General features: G+C 42.9%; 1 protein-coding gene across 4 annotated transcripts; it reads left to right on the forward strand.

Annotated features, from left to right (window-relative positions):
- The first annotated feature begins 848 nt into the window (after positions 1 to 848).
- LOC113014205 (homeobox-containing protein 1) lies at positions 849 to 20,838 on the forward strand. 4 transcript variants are annotated; one of them, XM_026155586.1, is made up of 11 exons: positions 849 to 1,191; positions 2,090 to 2,201; positions 3,857 to 4,286; positions 4,559 to 4,644; positions 6,312 to 6,422; positions 7,643 to 7,861; positions 13,319 to 13,475; positions 16,505 to 16,587; positions 17,522 to 17,617; positions 17,756 to 17,871; positions 18,953 to 20,838. In XM_026155586.1, exons 2-11 carry the CDS (start codon positions 2,120 to 2,122, stop codon positions 19,097 to 19,099), a joined length of 1,527 nt encoding a protein of 508 aa, XP_026011371.1. In that variant the 5' UTR covers positions 849 to 1,191; positions 2,090 to 2,119; the 3' UTR covers positions 19,100 to 20,838. The 4 variants fall into 4 exon arrangements, with proteins under 4 accessions (XP_026011371.1, XP_026011373.1, XP_026011370.1 ...); XM_026155585.1 differs by having other exon boundaries at positions 853 to 1,191; positions 17,753 to 17,871; XM_026155588.1 differs by lacking the exon at positions 7,643 to 7,861 and having other exon boundaries at positions 851 to 1,191.
- The last annotated feature ends 1,846 nt before the right edge of the window (positions 20,839 to 22,684 follow it).

A 22,684-nucleotide genomic window follows, 5' to 3' on the forward strand; every position in this document is an offset into this window, starting at 1 on the left:
GATCTCTTTTAACACTAATGCTTTTTTTTTTACTACAAGTAATCAATCAATAACTACATACATATACATCTATCTATCTATCTATCTATCTATCTATCTATCTATCTATCTATCTTTTGGTATAGCTGCAATAAAAAAAAAAGATTTCCATATTTAAAAAAAGATTCTGAAGGAGTTTGACTGCCGGACTTGGAAACACGTACCTTCATATTGTAGTATTATGATTCTTACTTGAAACAAGAGTCAAATACTTTTTCCAACATTATGCAAAAATAGTTAATTCAGAATCTTTTTCAAACATTTGTGCACAGTCACCTTTTAAAGTCATACCATCTGTATTAAAGTACAGGGTGATGCCCAAGAACCAAAAAGTTGTCCCCAATTTTTTCTGTCCATATTTGCATTTAATTTTTATAGATTTTTCTGATTTTCTATACAGGCTCCCACTGACTGCTTTGCGAAGCACAACCTCACAAAGCTGTAAATGCTCCTTGCAAATACATATTATGGTTAAGTACATTTCATGGTATTCCAAGCCAAGAACAGCCACACTCTCGTTTTATCCACTCATTATAATTGTTGTTTACCTCCTGTTCATATGGCTTCTTCTGCAAACGCTTGCGAGGAAGCTTATTACAGTCTGCATACAGACCCACTTATGTATTGGGCGGTGATGCGTCAAGGAAAACCGATTTAGTGACATATTTCCTAAGTACTTGTCCAAAATAAAAGAAGAAATGTTTTCATCATGGGCATTAAATGCCGCTAAAGCCGCCTGAGCGAGATGTACGCACGAGCATCGTTACATTTTCAGTCACTTTAGTTAAAATGTTACTTTTGGCTTCATGTCGCCCTGCAGCCGTGCTTGAATTTAGGGTAGACGTTTTCTAGCATGCACTGTACAACCGGAAATCATAATGATAATTCTTGCTGCCTTCACGGTACTGTCGGGTGAGGGGTCACAAATTGAGACAGACTCCTCTCGTTTGCATATACTATTTCCCCACTGCATAGCGAAAGACAACATGACCCCGCATCCTTCACCCTCTATTCGTTAACTTAACCGTCCGCCTTCAACCCAGGACTTATTTACTATAGCGGAGTTGAGTGGACCGCTACTTTTTTTGCCACTTTTAATTATCTGCCCTGTCCGACCAGCCGGCTGCAGCTGTCTCTCTTCAGCAACGGGAGGTAAGAGAGGTGCTCCGCGGCGGGACAATCCGCTGCTAGCCACCAGCTAACTTAGCTAGCAGGCGAGCTAACCCGTTAGCAGCTGGCGGTGGTCCCAGCCCTTCGACTTAACACATAAAATGTTTGGCGGTAGCACTCTAGAACGGTGATTTTTTCGTAAACGGTTGCTTGTTTGAAACATTGCTCAGATTGCCCTTAAAGTGCAAGTTTTGGGTAAGTTGTTAGCCGAGACAAGACAGACCGTTTTATCAAGGTAACCAGAGTAAGTAGCATCGTTTCCCGAGTTTTTCAAAATAAAAGTGTAATTTGCGCTCATCATTGGAGCAAAATAATAGTTGTCATTTCAGTAAATGGGTCAAAAGGTGAATACATTTAACTTTCTAAGCGTTTCACATTCATCTTTGTATTTCTATGTGTATAAGTGGATAATGAAATTTGAGAAAAGACATGGCATGTGAAAAGTATTTTACTTTATTTATGTTTGTCGTTTTACAGCTGAGTTAAGTGTAAAAACCTAACATTACATTGAGACATAATTGGAAATAGCCCCAGATAGAAAGAGAGGTGGAAAATAGCTATAAAGCTATATGCTTCCGAATTCAGTTTAATTCTGTCTGTGTATAATGTGAAAATGGTTATTGTTATCGAGCTACCAGTTTGTCTTACTTTGAAGGTTGCAAGCATCGCTTCCGCTTTCTAGTCTCGTTCTGGCTAACAGGACAGCTAAGCAGCAGTTGATGGGAGGTTGGTGCTCAGGGGAACCAACTGGAGTTGACGGCGCTAGCTTAGCCAGCACAGGCTGCTAGGGGAGTGATCTGTTGTTGCAGGTTTGGCAAGATGCTAATAGAGGCGATTTAACCGCAACACACTGCAGCAAGTCTCCTGTGTGACTCCTCAGAGGTCCAGCCGAGCTGAACTTCGCTGAGCCATGCGACAGTGGTGTGTCCCCGTTGCGACCCCACGCACTGAACCACTCCCGGGGCGCCTGTCCGTGTCACCACCTCCATCAGGTAAGATCTACAACGAGACAGCGAAACTGTCAAAAGTCAGCCAGCTGCTGAGATCTGGATGTTACAGTTGTGCTTAGAGAGATCCGTGTGTGGTAAAGGTGGGGGGTTAAATCACTGCGCGCTGCTTTGGGAGCGCTTGACTTTTTAAGCAGAGAGTTTTGTAAAAAAAAAAAAAAATCCAACAACTTAACTTTTTCCAGGCGGCAGTGTTCTGGAAGTTTCCTCGTCTTGCAACACATTTAACAAGTTGAACTTTTTCTGTTTGTTGTAGCAGCATCATTATCCATTATTTACAGTTATGCAAAAGTGGAAGAAATTATTCGAGTAGATTTTTGTCATCCAAGAACAGGGCAGGGTGTTTAAAATGTATCATCCTGCTTAGGTGAAAGTGCAAAAGTTTTATCATCATAATGTACTTAATGCACTTCAAGTGAAAGTACTCATGCAGACTTTCATGCAAGATTAAAATCATCTGCAGCTGGAGGCTAATGTTAGTTACTGCTGGTAGATTCAAAAATACATATTAAGGAGACAGATATTTTAGAATACATGCAAAACCTACTTTAGAAGTACTTAAGTGCATTAAACATACTTAATGCTGCTACCTTATTTCCAGAGGTGTCGCCACAGTGCAGTGATCCATATATTTTATTTGGCACAGTTTTTTCGCCATATGCCCTTCCTTCCACTGCTGTACTTCCCTAAAGTACTTGAGTAAATGCACTGAGTTATTTCTACCACTGGTCCTATCTGTACTAACATCTAGTGGCACTGATCATCATAGAAAATCAAATTTGAGGGGGGCTAATGCTACCTGATGCCCCATCTCTTAATACCCATGCTTTTCATGTTAGCAAGGTCATGTCAAATTCCTGCAATTCTTTAAAAAAAAAAGTTTAATGTGATCTTTACTTTTTAGTGCATCTTAGTCATAGGTGAATACTAGGATAAGGCTCCCTGCAGACTTGCGGGACTTAAAAAAAAAAAAAAAAAAAACCCTAAAAGGATGGATATGACTCAGCCGAGGTGGGACCTGATGTTAGGTTACGTATGCCAGGGTGATCTTACTTTAATTCCACCCAGGACAAATGGAGCAAGGTTAGCCTAAGTGCAGTGTTGCCAAGCATTTGAAAGGTGGCCAAAACTTTTTTTTTTTGAATGACCCAAAGGGTTCCTCGCAGGCGAACAGTGCGGAGTGCTCTGTTCTCTAAGTGCAGTTTTTTTTATTACCGCGTCATGTTTTCACTCAAAGTTATTTGGGTTTTTTCGAGTATTAACGTTACTAAAATACTTGGATCAGATTTGCATTTAAAGTGTCATTATAAATAAACTCCTTCAAAGTGCTTGAATCCTGCTGCGTGTGCCTTTCTCATCTATTAATATTCCTTTGATCATTTCTCTGCAGGTTCTGAAAAAGTCTGCAACATATTATCTCTATTTAAGGTCTGTGAATGGTGTTGAGTGGGGATAAATATAGCCGTTTATGTCTTGGTAACACTGTGAAGTCTCGTGGTGCTGTTTATCTGGTGAGAAATCAGCCCGTCCGTGCTGCTCTCGGGTGTATTAATAGGTTGATGAGTGGTTCAGACTCATTCACAGATTTGGTCTTGTGTCTCATTGGTTTCACCTCGATAAACCCGGCTCATTTACTCTAGATGCCAGAATGGAGTGCTGTGAGGTGGAGCCCCGCTACACCATCGAGCAGATTGACCTCCTGCAGCGCCTGCGCCTTTCCGGCATGACCAAACCTCAGATCATCCACGCTTTGGAGTCCCTGGAGAGGCTGGACCCCGATCACCGCCCGTCCCACTGTGACTCTCACCCGGCCCCTTCCAACAACGCCCCCGCCACTGCTGCCCCAGCCCCGTCCTCGTCGTCATCATCCTCCGCCTCCTCGCTCTCCCTGGCCTCAGCAACCACGCAGACCTCCGGCCTGGACGGCGCCGCGCTGTCCCCAAGCAACAGCTTCGAGGCCTCTCCCCCACCCCTCTATCCTCCCACTGTGGCAGTTCAGCGGTCTTTCAGCTACGACATGATGGGGGAGGAGGATTGGGACCTGGAGGAAAAGGTGGAGGAGTACATGAGGTAAGGAGAGGGAGAACGGGAGGATTGTGGTGCAAGAGAGACCAAAGGAATAGTAGAGAGACTATTATAACATCAGATAATGACAGCTACTATTCCCAGAGGCGAAGGCTTATTCTTCAGAATTTACATGCAGTTAATTCAGGTCAGGTGCTCAGGGATGGCTGAAAAAGGAGAAGCAGCAGTGAATAAGGTTAGTCGGAGCAAAGGCTGGTGTTTTAACCACCGTGTAATGGTTCTTCTGGCAGTGATGGGGCCTTTTGTTGCTTTCGCAGGAGAGACAGCAACCTGGTGAAAGAAGAGATTAAAACTTTCCTGAACAACCGCAGAATCTCTCAGGCGATCGTGGGCCAAGTTACAGGTACTCTGCTTTGCTGTGACATCCCCGATCATTAAACTGTTGATCGTGCAGTGAGAAACACAGGGGGGCTCAGCATTTAATTAGAGTTGAACTTTTGCTGTCTTGATTTAATTCAAACAAAATGCTAAACCAAACGATTCTGTATTGAACAAATGAAAAGCTGATTTCAGGCTTTTTGCTCTTATTCTCTCTGCCAACTCATTCACTCGTGTTTCTTTTTTTTAAACTGCAAAATGAAGTGTAACTGGCTCACAGATGCTCCCATCCCACTTTCGCCAGTTTCTATTCAATACTTGAACCTTGGCTTCAGGCATCTGCTGATGCGGAGTATTGATACTACTGAAACTACTGCAAACTTAAAGCTGTTAAAGTTGTGAAATCTCTCCAAGCTGCTCTTGTTTTGTTGTTAACTCCCTGTTGGATTAAATTTGTTGATAGTTTGAGACCGTTAGGAGACCACGCACACAAAGCAACATTATTGTGTACAATGAAATTGTGGCCGCGTTGCTTTTGGTGGTTTTAAAGATGGCGAGCATGTCTGCAACATGCAATCATGATCAGTTGTAATGAACTAGTGGAAACTCCAGTTTTCACTAGTTGAACATCATAGACTCAGAAATTCAGAAACCTATATAAATAGTGACATAGTTGCTGCAATACGAGGATTTAACTGAAAAATTATTTGGGTGCATAGCAACCTTGCTGGTATAGTAATATAACCAGTTGGCAACCAGTTGAGTCGAGTCCCCTACTGCAAAGAGACAAATTGCACTTATCAGTGTAGACTGATTCAGGTTAATGTCAATGTATTGACAATCTCTCTGCTTTTATAAATGAGACGGCAACTATTTGCAAACTTTCAGCAGTCTGAGTCAAGACTGTTTGGAAAAGACTTGCCTCCTATCAGCCAACCTGTGCAATCACCTTGCGATTGGAAGTGGTTTCCACATCTATTTGCGATCGGTCACCAAATGGGGGAAATTCCACGCCATCACAGATGCTTAGACATGAGTTTCACACATTCTGTTAAAACCTAACCATAAACTACCCCTCAGATACGTCAGGTTTCCATTAGTGGGCTAAGTTAATGTTGTAGCTTATATCTAAAATAAAGATCCTAAAACACAGAATTTCCTGGTCTTGGTGGTCATTTTAGGGCCATCGAGTTGGTAAAAAACTTGAGAAAATATTGCGATTAAAGTGTTTAAATTAACTGCTTTGTCTAACAAAGTTCAGAGAGATTCACTGTACTGTCGTGTAGGCGCCTAACTGGTAACTGGACTTGCTTTCAAAGCCTGAATACAGTTGAGTACCTGAGCACAGTCTGACTTTTAATACCAAGAAAAGGAAAAATAAGCACACAGAGTCAGAAAGATTTTAAAGAGCCTTTTAATGGGCTTCAGCTAATGCCAGCTGTATTATGTGTGTTTGCAGTAGCAGCAGGTTCATGTCAGTAAACTTCTACTCCTTCCTTGAAAATGGATTGCACTACATCACGTCCTTAATTAAAGTATCGATGTCGGGGGATGGCTTCATTAGCTGAACAGGAGTATTCCAGAGCTGGAACGCAGCCGATCTCTCCAGCAGCGCCGCCGCCGATGGTGCGCCGCGACATAAATCATTGTCCTCAACCTGTTAAAATAACGTGTGTCACCTCCCGCACGCAGGCATCAGCCAGAGCTACATTTCTCAGTGGCTGCTGCAGCAGGGCCTGGAGATGAGCGACTCCAAGCGCAGAGCTTTCTACCGCTGGTACCTGCTGGAGAGGAACAACCCAGGTGAGACGCAGGCCAAGAGGTACAAGCGTAACATGTAACTTTTACAGAGGAGAGGAGCGGGACACAGATCCTCCCAGGAATAATGGATTTTGGATTAATTATGAGAAGGTACAGATCAGTGCCTCAAGGTTGAATGTCAGGTTAATGATGAAAGATTACACTGCAGATTAGATAACAGAAGGCTCGTGTTAGAAAGGGATAATATGTCTTGTGTGTCTTGAATGCGAACCACCGCTTGCTAACCCTTCCCCATCCACCTCTCCTCCTCCTCCTCCGCTTTACCCGCCCACCATCCTCCCGCATGGTAAACCCGCACACCTTTAATTCCTCCCGCTTAACCCCAACCTGGTCCACAATGGCTGCGAGGTCGAGAAAGGACACGAGACAAATCTATATTTTCAGCTAAAGGTAGTCCCGTCACAGGAGATTCTAATCGATAACGTTAAGGCTTCTGGTTGGGAGATGAAACTTTAGCGGGCGAATCCGGCTTCTCTGCGCAGGCTAGAGTAACAGCTCGGGTCAGCGCTGACCTCGCCTCGTCCTGAGATGCAAATTCGGCAAGCATTAAAACGGCGACGGCACGACAAACGGGCGTCAACTCAAGATGCTCCCTGCTTTTATTGATTATTGTCAAACAGCATGCTCCCGCACCAAATCATGTCAAAAAGTCCCATCTTTACATTGTTAGTGTGTGAAATAAACAAAGCCGCTGATGGACCATCTGCCGTCCCTGCTGTCTCCTTTCATCTTAATGCTTTATTATTTCCCCCCCTCCCACATCGTCCCACTCAGGCTTCGCTTTAGCTCCTCTGTAGTTCCCAGCCCTGACGCTGGAGGTACTCTGGTGCTGGTTTTCATTCCCACATGGCTAACAAACAAGCTATTAACAGTGATACTAACAATAACTACTTTGTCTGCAATGTTTCTGAGCCAAAGTGGCCACAGCGCTTTGCTTCTTACATGAGCTCTTATTGACCTGTCCTCCATGAATCTGTAAAGAAGCAGTGTTGTCTGTGAAATTGATTCCTGATCGGCCAATCCACTGAAATTACAGCGCGTGTATTTGTTGATAAAGTTACCATTTCAAGGCACGTCTGCAGGAGTGTGTCACTTAATCCAGAGACATAGATGCAAACTATCAGCCTCCAGTTGTTGCCACAGCTGGTGTCTGTGTCCCGTGGCGGTGGCCTGCCTGACTATTGGTTTTGTCCCGACTGAAGGGCTGAGGTGGAGTGAAAGCCAGCACAGCGTGAGTCCCAGGGCCAGGGGAGGGGACAGAGACGGGACGGTAGCAGGGGCAAGCGGCAGCCTCCCCAACATCCTCCCCAATCCCAACACCAACCTCAACCCCAACCCATCGTGGAGCAGGCAGAGAGAGCTGCTGATGCACTTGCTGCCGTGGTACACTGCTGCAGCCGCAGCTGCCCAAGCCCAGCCAGGTAACTGCGCCCTTACTCGCGCACCCCCACCCCGCCCTCCTTGGCATCAGCAGCTTGCCACAGGAGACACATGCACCACAGTGGGTCTGCATGCTGATCAGCCTGGACCTGCTTTGTCAGCACGGGGTTTTACAGCAGTCTCAGATGGCTCCTAAACTTAGATTTCTAATGCTAAAAAGAAATGGCTCCAGACGTTTCATATCCAGCTCACCATTATAGCGAGTGGGTGTGGTTTAATGTAGTTGTCTCTGTGTGTTCTGAGTCATCCAGGTCATGATAATCTAAGGAACTTGGAAAGAAAAGTGAATGGACTTCTTTAAGTTTCTTAAAGATGTTTCACCTCTCATGCGAGAGGTTGTTCACACGTTTATTTAGAAGTGAGTTTCTTACTCTCTGTTTAAGACTCCCTTTCTGTTCCATTCGTGTCAACCTTTCTGTGACAGTGTTTTCATAAAGCTCGCTTAGTCAAAGTACAGATGGTAAAAAGTTCTGATAGGGTTTGACATAAAATCCCACATGCACTGTGATTGGTACCCCAAATTCTTTACATTCACAATCAGATACTAAACATAGTTCAGTATAACGAAACCATTTTTTCCCCTCTTCCCTGCTACATTTAAACTTTGAGCTTTTAAAAGCTTTTGAAAAGATTCAAAGTCTGTGTCATGCAAATTGTGTTGATATCATGTCCTTTAAAAACCTGAGACATGAATGTGATCTGAAAAGAATAAGACTTGACTTTACTTGACCACTACAAACGCCTTCTGTTTAGGACTGTTTAGGACAGGGCATCATATCAGAGTTTTTTTGTTTGTTTTTTTAAACAAAAAAATCCATTCAAATGCATTTCAGAAAAGTATTTGATCCCTTTGCAAAACATACTTTAGCACCTGGTGGCAAAACCTTTGTTGGCAATCACAGAGGTCAGACGTGTCTTGTAGTTGGCCAAACGTTTTACACGCAGAGGGGATTTTGTCCCACTCCTCTTTGCAGATCCTCTCCCAGTTATTAATGTTTCGTGGCTGTTTTTTGGCAACTTTAACCTTCAGCTCCCTCCACAGATTTTCTATAGGATTAAGGTCTGGAGACTGACTAGGCCACTCCAAGACCTCAATATACGTCTTCTTCAGCAAATTCTTTGTTGCCTTGGCTGTGTGTTTTGGATCATTGGCATGCTGGAATACCCACCCATTACCTGTTTTTAATGCCCTGACTGAGGGAAGGAGGTTCTCATCCAAGATTTGACGGTACATGGCCTCATCCATCCTCCCTTTGATGCAGTTTGGTTGTACTGTCCCCTTGGCAGAAAAACACCCCCAAAGCATAATGTTTCCACCTCCATGTTTGACCCTGGGGATGGTGTTCTTGGAGTCACAGGCAGCATTCCTCCTCCTCCAAACATGGTGAGTTGAGTTGATGCCAAAGAGATTTTGGTCTCATCTGACCACAACACTTTCTCCCAGTCCTTCTCTGAGTCATTGAGATGTTCAGTGGCATACTTCAAACGGGCCTGTACATCTGCCTCCTTGAGCCGGTGGGGCCTTGTGGACACTCACCGAGCTGCTTGGCGATGGTCTTGTAGCCCATTCCAGCCTTGTGTAGGTCCAAATTCTTGTCACTGACATCCTAGGAAAGCTCTTCTCTTCTCTTCTTTTATACAAGAAACAAGTAGGGTTGGGTATCGTTTAGGTTTTATCCAATACCGATGCCAAACCGGTACTTTTGAAACGGTGCCGGTGCTTAAACGGTGCTAGAACCGGTGCTAGAACCGGTGCTTAAAGAATGGAAAACACAAACTTTGTCCAAAAACTTCTTATGTTTTTATTTTTTAGCAGTTTCTTTTTATCTGCAAAATGATAACCAAGTTAGCCTTTTCTGTTCATACAACATACCACCTTTGGTTGGAACTGGTGCTTAAACAATGGAAAACACAAACTTTGTCCTAAAACCTCTCATGTTTAGCTGGGGTTTTTTTTGTTTTGTTTTTTGGAAAAAGATTTCAATGTTAGCCTTTTCTGCAGCTATAGGACATATATGGTATCACTCTATCAAACAAGAAGACAGCCGCATGTAACTACGATGGTGTTTGCTAGTTCACCTTACATGCATTAATGTAATAACGTGGTTAGCCTACTCAACGTAAATTACACACGAACAACATTAAGTTACTCACGCAGAGAAGAACGGCTGCTGCTGCATCATCACCCGTCATCATTTCTGCTACACTGGCAGGGCTAGGGGCCAGGACTCTACTCTTCAGGTTCTTGGGATGTTGCTAACTCCGGGTCCGATAACAGGCACCACACCCGCAGTAGATGTGCTGCTCTGTGTGAGGTCTGGCAGCAAGCTATCAAATACGGTGCATTTCTCGGCTTTAAAAAAAACCGCTATGCTGTCAGGTGTTTCATCAGATTCGAGGTGTTACCTCCTTTGCACAGTATCACCTTAAAGCACTTGTTGCAGGCTGCTGAGTTTGCATCTTTTGCTGTGAAGTACAGCCAGACTTTGACCACTTCACCTTGGGCATTTTTAATCTGTAGCTCTGCTTTAAAGGAACGTACGTACCTGGACCCGCCGACTATCCTTGGAAAGGTAAAATGATTGGCTAGAATCCAAAGTGTATGACATCTCAGGAAAAAAAAGCACCGAAATAAAGAACCGAAATGTGCGCTGCTTTTCGGTCTGGTTACTGTTTATGTCAGAACGGTGCCATAATGGCACCGGATACCGGTACCCATCCCTAGTAGCAAGTTGAAAAGGCTGTCATTGTCAGCTTTACCTGTATAAAATACACCTGGGAGCCAGAAATCTTACTGATTTATAGGGGATAAAATACCTATCCTTCATGAAAATGTAAATTAATTGATAACTTTTTTGAAATGCATTTATTTTGTTATCGTTCTGTCTCTCACTGTTCAAGTAAACCTACCATTGAAATTATAGGCTGATCAGTTCTTTGTTAGTGGGCAAACTTACAAGATCAGCAGGGGTTCAAATAATTTTTTCCCTGACTGTATGTGCTAAAATATGCACCGAGGCTACATGAGCACTGTTACCTTGTGCATCATTTTAATTTAGTTTTATTTATACAGCGCCAAATCACAACAACCGTTGCCTCAAGGCACTTTATACTGTAGGTTAAAGACCCTACAATAATACATACAGAGAAAAACCCAACAATCATATGACCCCCTATGAGCAAGCACTTTGGCGACAGTGGGAAGGAAAAACTCCCTTTTAACAGGAAGAAACCTCCAGAACCAGCTCAGGGAGGGGCGGGGCCATCTGCCGCAACTGGAAGGAAAACAGGATAAAGACATGGTGTGAGAGACAGAAACCGAACCTAATAACAAGTATGATTCAGTGCAGAGAGGTCTGTTAACACATAGTGAGTGAAAAAGCTGACTGAAGAAGAAAAACTCAATGCATCATGGGAATCCCCCGGCAGCCTACATCTATTGCAGCATAACTAAGGGAGGATTCAGGGTCACCTGGTCCAGCCCTAACTATATGCTTTAGCAAAAAGGAAAGTTTTAAGCCTAATCTTAAAAGTAGAGATAGTGTCTGTCTCCTGAATCCAAACTGGAAGCCTGAAAACTGAAGGCTCTCCCTCCCATTCTACTTTTAAATACTCTAGGAACAACAAGTAGGCCTGCAGAGCGAGAGCGAAGTGCTCTAATAGGGTGATATGGTACTACAAGGTCATTAAGATAAGATGTTGCGCAAATGGAAGAACGCAGTCTTACATATTTGTTTAATATGTGCGTTGAAGGAAATATCCTGGTCAAAGATGACTCCAAGGTTCCTCACAGCATTACTGGAGGCCAAGGTAATGCCATCCAGAGTAAGAATCTGCTTAGATACCATATTTCTAAGATTTTCAGGGCCGAGTAAAATAACCTAAATAAAAGATATGAAGCAATGTCCAAGCATGGCGCAGTTTAAAAAGCGGTTTAAGGATATGGTTTTTACAGGGTACAGGGAAAAGGTAGAGATTTGATAGGGTGTTCTTGTCTAATATTTTCATGTGTGTGCGCATGCACGGGTTTGTTGGTATGGGTATATATGTATGTGTATATGTATGTATGTATATATATATATATATATATATATGTGTATATGTGTGTGTGTATGTATATGTATATATATATATATATATATATATATATAAAATTGTAGGTTGTGTATCCTTCAGGTGTTAATGGGGTTATTGAAAATGTGTATATGTGCGTATGTGTGTATATATGTAGGTATGGATAGATAGAAACATATATGTGTATATATTAAAAAAAAAAAAAAATTTACACATAACATATAATGTAATTACAAGGAGGTATTTCTGTAGTCTATTGATACTAGATAGTGGAAAAGGGGTGGGATTAAATAAGCTTATGCTTCTTCCTGCTCCTTTTTGAACATGGACGTTATTTGGAGTTGTGGTTGCTCGTTTTCCTTTTGTTTGCTTTGTTCATTTGTCTCTTTTAATTCTATTTTTTTTTTTTTATACTTTTTCAACATGTTCAAAATAAAGATTCAATCAATCAATCAATCAAAACCTCAGTTTTATCTGAATTAAGAAGCAGAAGGTTAGTGGCCATCCAGGTCTTTATGTCTTTAAGACATTCCTGCAGTTTAACTAATTGGTGTGTGTTATCTGGCTTCATGGACAGATAGAGCTGGGGGTCATCTGCATAGCAGTGAAAATGTATGCTATGTCTTCTAATGATACTGCCTAAGGGAAGCATGTATAATGTAAACAGAATTGGTCCTAGCACTGAACCCTGTGGAACTCCATAATTAACCTCAGTGTGTGAAGAGGACTCTCCATTTACATGTACAAATTGGAGTCTGTTAGATAGATATGATACAAACCACTGCAGTGCAGTACCTGTAATACCTACAGCATGTTCTAATCGCTCTAATAGGATACTATGGTCAACAGTACCGAACGCTGCACTAAGGTCTAGCAGGACAAGCACAGAGATGAGTCCACTGTCAGAGGCCATAAGAAGATCATTTGTAACCTTCACTAAAGCTGTTTCTGTGCTGTGATGAGCTCTGAAACCTGAAACTCTGAAACAGTTAACAGATCTAACAGATCTGTTAACTGTTTGACAACTAGTCTTTCAAGGATTTTTGATATGAAAGGAGGGTTGGAGATTGGCCTATAATTAGCTAAGACAGCTGGGTCAAGAGATGACTTCATCAGAGTGAAAAAAGTTATTTCAGAAGACTGAAATAATAATAATTTTAATGGGTTGTGTCTGGAGGGACAAAAACATGATAAAATGAACAAAAATGACTAAACCTCAGTTTTTAAATGCCAAAAGGTGTTACACATCGGATAAGACGATGTCAAACCTTCCGCTATAAAGAAAAACATATTGAAGGACACAGCAACGCCCTTTGTAAAGGTCTGGTCTTGGAAAGTGAAGTTGCATGCTCTCCCTTCGACAGGTGCTACCTTATCAATGCGTTCTTTGGTGAAGGAAGAGCCTGACTGGAGGACGGGGATCATGACAGGCGACAGAGCAGGGATAGTGGGCGGTCCACTGAGGCTGCGCAGAGGAAGCCGTTTCACCTGGAGAAAGGAATGCCAATCAATTATGGAGAGGTGAGGAAGGTTTAGCACTAATTTAGACTTGGCTTATGGTTTTCCATTCAGCTTTATTTTCTGTCGTGTATCAGGTTTGGATTGTTGGAGTAGCACTTTAAGCAGAGATTTTCAGACTAGGGATGTTCCTGGTGACAAAAAAATTAGACTAGCAAACTAATGTGAAACTAATAAACACTTAGATGTCAAAAACTGTCAAAGACATTTGAAATCATTAATCACATTCTTCAATCATACTTTAAATGCTGCTTAACTATGTGGCACCTCACATCATGGATTATGAATATGGCATTTTATACATTAAAATGAAAATTAAGAAGAAGGAAAAAAAGAACAGCTCATGTTGAATATGATATGAAAATATGTTACTGAAAAGATGTTCAAGTCTCATTATTATCCATCAGTACATTTTCTTCGACTTGTCTGGGGCTGGGTCACGCCTGAGCAGAGCGGCCTCCTCCAGCTTATCCTGCGAAACACTGGGCGTACCAGGCCAGCCGAGAGAGTAATCTCTCCAGCGTGTCCTGGGTCTACCCCTGGGTCTCCTCCAGGTAGGACACCTCATCCAGGAGGTGACCACCTCAACATGCTCCTTTGGTGCCAAGGAGTAACAGCTCCAGTCTGAGCCTCTCCCAAATGGCCGAACTCCTCATCCTCTGTTATGGAGAGGCCAGCCACCCTTAAGATAAAGCAGATTTCCACTGCTTATATCTGCAATGTCATTATGTCGCGTTTAGAACACTAATAATAATATGCTCAACAAAAAGATCAGGTTTAGATGAAGAGCCTTGTGGCGTTTTTCTACAACAGTGTCGGGACTGCAGCGCCATCTGATGGCAGATGGCTGCATAATATTTAGGACACAAAAATTTACAGACGATGAATATCAAAATGTTAACAGAATAAATGATACTGAACGAGCAATGATTAATCATCTGGTCAACTAGTCACACCCAGACCTAGACCTCCCTCCCCCCAGCCACTTCTTCAAGGATGGGAGGGACACAGAGATGTTTCCAAGCCAACAAAGAGACATAATTTATCCAGCATCATGGGTCATGGGTCTTGAACCACCTCACCTGGCTCTTCGATGTGGAGGAGTGGTGGTTCTACTCTGAGCCCTTCAGAGTGACCAAGCTTCTCTATCACTAAAGGACAGGGTGAGGTCCACAGGAGTGTGTGACCCAATACCCTTCAGAGGAAGTTCATTTCACTTGCATCCAGAATCTCAGTCTTTTAGTCCCTGCCCACAACTCCTTGCTATAGCTGAAAGTATGAATGTAGCCACCAGTAAATTGACAACTTCACCTTCAGCCCTCTGTTCACCATGACAGAGCAATATAATCTCAGCATTACTGCAGACCATCTGTCAGGCTTATAGTTTGTTTTACCACCGTCTGTAGGTCCTCACCTCTGACAGATACCCTTTGTAATCTGGTCTTGACTGGTCCTGGCTGTAGCTCAACGAAAGAGCATGTGAGTTTGGCTTTTGAGGGAGGGGCACCGATGGGGAAGGGGTGTGCTTTATTTAGGACACAAGATATAATTTGAGCTTTGGTTAAAGAAAATGAAAAGTCACTGTTTTATCCTGGTTGTCTTGTTTTCAAAGTTAACTTAGCTGAAATTCAAATTCAGTTAGTCACGCACTGCTTCATAGGACCGAGGTTATTACAGTAAACTAAAACTAAATTCAAATCTAAAACCAGGTGGGACAAAACATTTTATATGAACTAAAAATGGCCTTTGGAAAAAAAACAAAACAAAATAAAACCGCTCAAATGATTTTGTAAATTTCCAAAATTAAAATTTGCCACAACCCGCCTAACTAGGGTTAGTACTGTGTCTGTTCTGTTGTTCCGAAATATTTCCACTGACAGCTGTCCCGTCTTCATAAGTGCAGTGACCAAAACAAATAGTGAAACTTACAAACCTAAGGTCAAACTACATAATTAGAATAACTCTGGATGGATCCTAAATTGTCACCATAAACATCTGCAGCCCCTTAAACAATGACTGGAAAATTCCCGTGGTCGCCTGTTGTGCTTAGATAAAGTTTATGTGCCGCTCTGAAGTAAAAAAAAGGTCATAGAAAGCAGCCGAGATCGGCAGAACACTTTAGATGACTCGGAGCACATCTGTGCTCGAGTTCTTGGAGCAGAAGCGCAGCGTCGCTTAAGCTAATGGTCAGCATTATAAACCTTTCCAGTATTTGTGTCCTTTATGGCTTCTTTGCCGCGGCTTCCTGCTCTCAGTGGCGAGCAGAACCGGCTCAGTTTATGATGTCATTTTTCATTAAGGCTGCTGTGACCCTGCTTCCCTGGTACGTATTTGTCCCAGACAGTCTTCTCAGTAACCTAGACGGATGCTGAGAAAGAGGAGCACGGTGCCCGCTGTGTGCAATTGATTTCTCTATTAAATGGTTGCTGTAAGTATAGGGTGCAGTCTGGGCACTCAAAGTAATAAGAGCACGCAGACAACACTCACCAGCAGTACCCCGGGATTACGCAATTCTACTGCAGTGCTGATCCTTATGAGCTAGTTCAGATCCAAGGACGATACAGTAGAGGTGAAGATGATGTGTGTGAGGGAGGGAGGTGAAAGGATAGGAGAGCTGGGAGAAATTGATCCCTGTGGTTTTTTTTAATGTGAAATAATGATTCTTTTTCACTGTTAGACAGACAGGAAAAGGAAAGAGATGAGTAACACAAATTTGCAAAGAAAAAGATAGAAATAAATAGTTGTATTTACGGGGTTAGAGTTTTGAATGTTGAAAGCTTAAAATGAATCTGCTTAATGGGTTCGTTAATCTGTCCCTTCACGGCGTGAACCCTCCCCGCTGCTCTCTCGCTGTGTAAACATTGTCTTTAACTCTCCTGCCGCTTACTGCAAAAGCCTGAAAAGTTGATGAGGTGTAAAATTAGGGCGTAACTAGCTCGGCTCAGACCGGCGCTGCGCGTCGACCAATAAATGCCCGTGACGCCTGCGTGATTGAGCTCCTTGCCAACAGAGCGGCTCTTCATGTCTTCCAGCTTCTTCATGGAGAACCAGTATCCAGATGAGGCGAAGCGGGAGGAGATCGCCAACGCCTGCAACTCCGTCATCCAGAAACCAGGTAGCAAGAGGGGTTCGTCAGTAAAGCGCACTTTTCTGAGTTCTGAAAATACATCTTGCTGAATTGATGTCAGCTGACAGGTGATTAGTCGCTGACGTTCATCATTATTAGTCTTTTTTTTTTTAGTTAAAATGCTACCTGCAGCTTATCGAACGGGAACACCTGCTGCTTTTCTGTCATGCACATCATTCATAAACGCTGTTGGAGAAAGCAAGTGAGCAAGAGCTTTAGCTTTTTCCTGGAGTTTCTGATTGGACCGTTCGAACCTTCTGAAGATGTTTTTCCTCATCACAGAACTGCTTCACCACTCCTGAATTCTGAAGCTGCTTCGAAGCTGATGGTCATATGTCAACAGTTTAATTCGCTCTCATCAGTCGTCGCTAAAGGTCGCTCATCTGGAAGCTGTTGCTCTGTAACTGCGTTCGACTTTCCAGTGCCGGTCGCTTGTTTTGCTTCAATCACTCTGCAGCATCTTTAAAATCCACAAACTCCGTAGACTCATTCTTTGAAACTTTCAGCTCCAGTTTAGCTCCAGTTAGCCAAATTCTGTCTTATTTTTGAGGTTCTCTACCTGCAGATTCACAGGCTGCTGTTGTGGCGGTCCTCCACGTTACTCAGCTGCCTTTCCAAGTGAGTCTCTCCTACTTCAGACAGACTCTAACTCCACATTGTTATTCTGCTCTAAAGATCCACTGATGGATCCACTGGAGAGCCACTTGAACCAGTACCAACAGTAGGGTGGTAACTGTTGGATGCTTCAGTCCAGAGTGGGAGTAGGGGCAGCTGAAGGACATTTTGGACTATCATGTTAACAACATAGCCAGCCTGCAGGCAGAGAAACAGGATGTGTAAGCAGCGCCTGGAATTGCAAAACAAAATCCTTAGGATTTGCACATTTAACTGTTTTGTATGTTTGGTTTGTTTCAACCTTCAGGCTGTAAGCTGTCAGAGTTTGAGCGTGTGACGGCGCTGAAGGTTTACAACTGGTTCGCCAATCGTCGGAAGGAGATGAAGAGGAGAGCGAATATAGGTGAGGAAGATGGAAACATAGGAACGACAGATTAAGGCTTTTGGAAATGTTAGCTTCTGCTGTTAATTAATTTATATGCACATTTTCTACACATTATATTTATCTCACTTCTGCTTCCTCATCTGACCCAACCAGAAGCTGCCATTTTGGAAAGCCATGGGATCGAGGTACCAAGTCCAAGCTGCCACTCGAATGGGGAGGAAGGAGAGATGCAGGAGTTCACGGATCAGGTGACTCATCGATTCTCAGAGCAAGTAAGTAAACACGGACTTAATTACATGACCATATTCTACCCAAGGAGAGGCCAGAACAAATAACTAGCAGGAACACGTATAGGCCGGGTAAAACTGCTCGCGTTGATGCTCCATGTCGCACTGCTCAGAAAATTAAAGGAACACTTTGAAAATGCATCAGATCTGTAATCATGCTGGACATGTATGCAATCAGAGGGCTGAGTTCAAACAAGCCCCCCAAATGTAGAAAATGATGTAGCAGGTTAGTCCATTTTACCCAAATTTCATTGCAGCAACTCAAAATGGTGCTCAGTAGTTTGTGTGGCCCCCCTGTGGTTGTATGCATGCCTAAAGCATCGGGGCATGGTCCCAGTGAAATGACAGGTGGTGTTCTGGGGGTCTCCTTCCAGATCTGGACCAGAGCATCACTGAACTCCTGGACAGTCTGTCCCAGAGGTGTTCTACAGGGTTAAGGGTTAGCTAATACATTACTCAGCCCATAGTAGTACAGATATTCAGCATAATGTTTTTCCCATTGAGATAAATTTTCATTTATTAATTAATTAATTTTTTGAACAGTGAATTTACATCTTTTCCACTAAAAGCACAGAGCGGCGACGGTCATCATGAACAATATTCACGAGGCTGAATTGTAAAAGCAATACTGAGACCACAAGAATCCTAGTGATGCCGTACCTGCTTACACTTTAAGAAAACGGTGCATTTTTCACACATTTTCGAACGCCTTCAGTGTGAACAAACACGGAGCTGCTGCTGCTCTGCTGACACGCTACGCCTTCTGTGCAGACACAGTGTAGCAGCCAGAGTTTACTAAACTGTACAAATTGCAAGAAGTCACTGGGGCCAGAGCAGAAGCTGGGGCCAGCTGTTAGCTGGTCACAGCAGGCAAGGCATAAACACAGTATGCAGCACTTCCACAGCCGCTTCACTGCCCTTAACAAGCTGCCCAAGCCCAAACTGCTGCCTTAAGACTGACAAGAGGGCCTGAGCTGCTATACAAGAGAAAAGGGACCCACTTTTTGAAGTGATATCGAATAAAAGCGACACTAAAGTCCCAACTGTTTTGCTTATGCATCCACAGGAAGACACGTCTTCCCAGAGGATTGTCGACCAACAGGATCCCGCCTCGCTCGCTTCTACGGAGGTGGCAGCCTTGCCGAGCCCCCGCCCTCAGGTTCTGGAACAGAAAGAAGAGGATTCAAAAAGGGAGAGCGTGGATGAAGAGTGACTGAAGTCGGGCACGTCTGTGTTCGAATTTTATTCAGATGAAATAAGGAAACATTAAGTGTCTCCTGCTCCACCAATGCAGGGCCTTTTCGGGCCTGAGTCACCCAAATATGAAAGGGAGGAGGGTGCGGAAGCTCGCTGAGGTGCCTCAGATGGTAAGGAGGCCACTGTATTTATCAACAGTAATCCTGCTTATATTAACGGCAATATACAGTATATAAACATCTAAATATATATATCAATATATATAGTGCATTCCAAGATGGTATTAAAAAGCCTAAATTCCTTAGAGGGAGAATCATGTAAGTGATACCTCGCCTATTTTAAGCTAAGCGTTTTCTGTTTTTGTGCTCCATGCCTTCTTTGAGCTTTGTTTTTTAAAGGGTGGCTGTTTGATGGACTGTGGTGACGGGAATGTGCTGAGCCTGCAGGTCGGGTGTGTCGGGGTGGTGGGGATAAAGCGCGACATCAAGGATCTAGCGTGCGGCGAAACAAACGCCCTCTGTTTTCTTGAACGTCTTGACCTCTTCCCCCCCTCCCTCCATCTGATCCGTAAGACTGCAACCTCAATCGGTCAATCGATTGATTCAATCAGTCGATCAATCAAGGAGTGCTGTTGCCATCAAAAGCCCTGAGGGACAACCGGAATCTCAGGTAATCCCAAAAATCGTGGATAAAGGCGGTGAAGAGTTGCACCAGGTTTCTTTCGTGTCTTAACGTGTGCTTCGTTTTCTTCGTCTTAACTGTTTAACCGAAACAGGAAGTGTTATTTATACCTTTTGATATTAGCCAGACATGCCTAGGACTAAGTATCACACTATCTGTCTTCTTTCTTATATTTAATGCTGCTGTCTCCAACCTCAGCCAGTGAAGCTAGACTAGAAACATAAAGTCTACTCAGTTTTTTTTTTCTTGTTTCTTTTTTATCGTTTGAAAGAACGCTAAAACAAATGTGATCAAAAATCATTGTGCAACAACATAAATGCTACAAGTTACCCTCACTTTCTATTGGGATAAGCTAAAGCTCGAGCTTGTAAATTTCTCAGGCTGCAAAGCTGCACTTCGGAGTGAATCTTACTGGAATTGTGTTCGAGGAGCTCTCCGACATGTACATAACCCAGAAAAAAAATCCCGCACCTATGGGTGCTTTCCTTTCAGTCCATTAGCAGTATATAGAAACTTATTTGTCAGACTTGAAATATGAATAGCTGAACTTTGCATTACATAATCCCTCATATATTCACTGGCCTAAGGCCTTGGAAGTTACCTCCTTGATGTTCATATAATGAACAAAAACTCATGTTCTCAAATTGCGGGTGGGGGCGGCTACCATTTTACCTCCTAATGCCAAAGCTTTGCCACGGTAGAGAAACCAGGAAGTGATGGTCACAACACTATAGCTATACAATAGATAGGTTTATTTGCTCAGTACAACACTAGCCAACTCAAGCTTACCTCAGAGTTCCTGTGTGACAGGCGTGCACGACGGGTTTAGTGTCACGAAGCTTCGACAGCAGCCCTCATTGTGACTGTTTATGATATGGACAGTGTCATGTAGCTTTTATGGCGCTGGGGTTTGCCCTGTGTTGATAATGTATTCTCACCTCAGACAGTTCCCTCGTCCAGCTTTGGACAGGAAAGCTGCACACCATTATGATTATAATGCTCCTCTCTATCTCTCTGCTTTTATCTGACAAGGGAAACCAGTAACGATAATAAAATTGTACACAACCAGTGGAATATGTCTTCATTTATTTCAAAGGATGTAATGTTAGGTTAGGCTTTTCCTTATTTCTTTTTTTATATTTATACTGTTATATTACAGCTAATGTTTCAAATGATGAGGTTGGTGTAGGCGTGAGTAACCCCCGTCAGGCAAAAGCTCTGGCTTCAGATTCCTCTAAACGTGTGGTTTAAGAAAGTTACTTCTACTGTGGGCTTGGTATGATGAGGACCTTAATATGGTCATTTTAGGTGCACAGCTCTGCTCATGAGCACACAAGCACCTCCGACCTGCTGTAAAACCTTTTCCTGAGAGGGAGCCAGTCGGAAGGAAGCTGAGCTAAAAGGGAAAGCAGCTAAAATGTCTGCTTTCAGACAGGCGGCGCTAAGGCCGATATAAGATCAGTAGAGATTATTTATGAACTAAGAATCATACAAAGCTGTTTTAGTAGATTTTTAGTTATGTGTAGTTATCTGGTAGGGCTTACCAAAGTTATGTCATCATAATGAGATACAAAAAAACAGTTCATGATGTTCATGAACTCATGATTTTGAGTTCATGATCATTTTTTTGTGTTACATCAAGAGCGAATATCCCCAATATAATCTTGTTCCTGCATGTGAAGAAGGGAGCACAGAAGCCCCACCCACCTGCTGTTCAGGCTTTGTGTTCAAGAGGGGCAGCCAATCATAAGAAAGCCGGCTTACTGGGAAAGAGTACGGGGCTAAAACAGCTTGTTTCAATCAGAGAATAAACTGAGGAGCTCATTAACAGCCGAGAGCAGTAGGTTGGGTTTGATTCTGGAAGGAGACACAAATCAAAAATGCTGAGCTACCTGCTGTGGTGGCCCCTTATGAACAAGGGAGCAGCTAAAAGCAGCTTTATTCAAAACCTAACCCAAAATAAACGGGGATCATTGTGAGTCATACAAAACTACTCTAGCAGAGTCCCAAGAATAAAAATCTAAACTAAATGTGAAAGGCCCTCTTTAAGGTTTTGTTTTTGGAATGGGAACATTCACTGAGGGATAAGAAGGTGAAAACATTTCAAACAGTTTTTCGTCACACACCAATTAGAACAGAATTATTATTATTATAAATAATTTAAGAAAGAAATTATATAGTTAGTAGTTCTAACTTAATGTTAGTCATAATTCAATGTTAGTTTAAGCGAATGGTTTCTAATGAGTGCACCACAGATGTCAGGAGAAGTGGCAGCACTGTGATTTTTATCTGCCAGAGCAGAAAGTCAGGGTCACAGATGATGTTGGCAGATAACAGATGTAGTGGAACAACACGGTGAGCAAATCTTCCAAGCATTAGCTGCTAATAACTCACCAAACCTTCGTATCCAACATGACTGAAAATGTTCAACTCGAAGCACCAGCGGCCTGCAGGACTGTTGAAGCATGTCCTGTACAAGAAAATAAAATGCATTTGACCTCAAGATCAAATTTGAGTTCATTCACACGTTGAGCTGGTGTCCAAATTTCACCTGTTTAAAGTGGTGCTTCATTTCTCACCACAGGATGGCAATGTTATCACTTAACTGTGCATAAAAGATGCTTGAGTGAAGAAAGGGGATCAAGCCTGAAAAATGTGTAAAGGCATTGTAAAGCCTATCAGCTGACATGGTATATGTTATTATGAACTGGGCCTGTAATGCTGTGATAAGCAGTTTGTTGGTGTGAGCTGAATGTTGAAGGGGACCTTAAAAGTGCTGGATACTCCTATTAAACATGGCTGAGATTTCATACAACACCAAATATAAGAAGAAAATGCTCCTCTCAGGCAAAGAAGCCCCCACCCTACTGGGTTTCACAGCTTTTGTTCCTCAGTGGCAGCCAATCAGAAGAAAGCTGAT

Source organism: Astatotilapia calliptera, chromosome 22 (genome assembly GCF_900246225.1).
Source record: "Astatotilapia calliptera chromosome 22, fAstCal1.2, whole genome shotgun sequence".
Classification (NCBI taxonomy): Eukaryota; Metazoa; Chordata; class Actinopteri; order Cichliformes; family Cichlidae; genus Astatotilapia; species Astatotilapia calliptera.

What these genes read in the sequence shown, in the direction of transcription:
- LOC113014205 (XM_026155585.1), top strand. Translation starts at nt 2,120, where the DNA reads ATGCGACAGTGGTGTGTCCCCGTTGCGACCCCACGCACTGAACCACTC. An exon ending in AAGGTGGAGGAGTACATGAG is followed by an intron (nt 4,287 to 4,558) that starts GTAAGGAGAGGG and finishes TTGCTTTCGCAG; the next exon opens with GAGAGACAGCAACCTGGTGA. An exon ending in TGCCAATCAATTATGGAGAG is followed by an intron (nt 13,476 to 16,504) that starts GTGAGGAAGGTT and finishes CATGTCTTCCAG; the next exon opens with CTTCTTCATGGAGAACCAGT.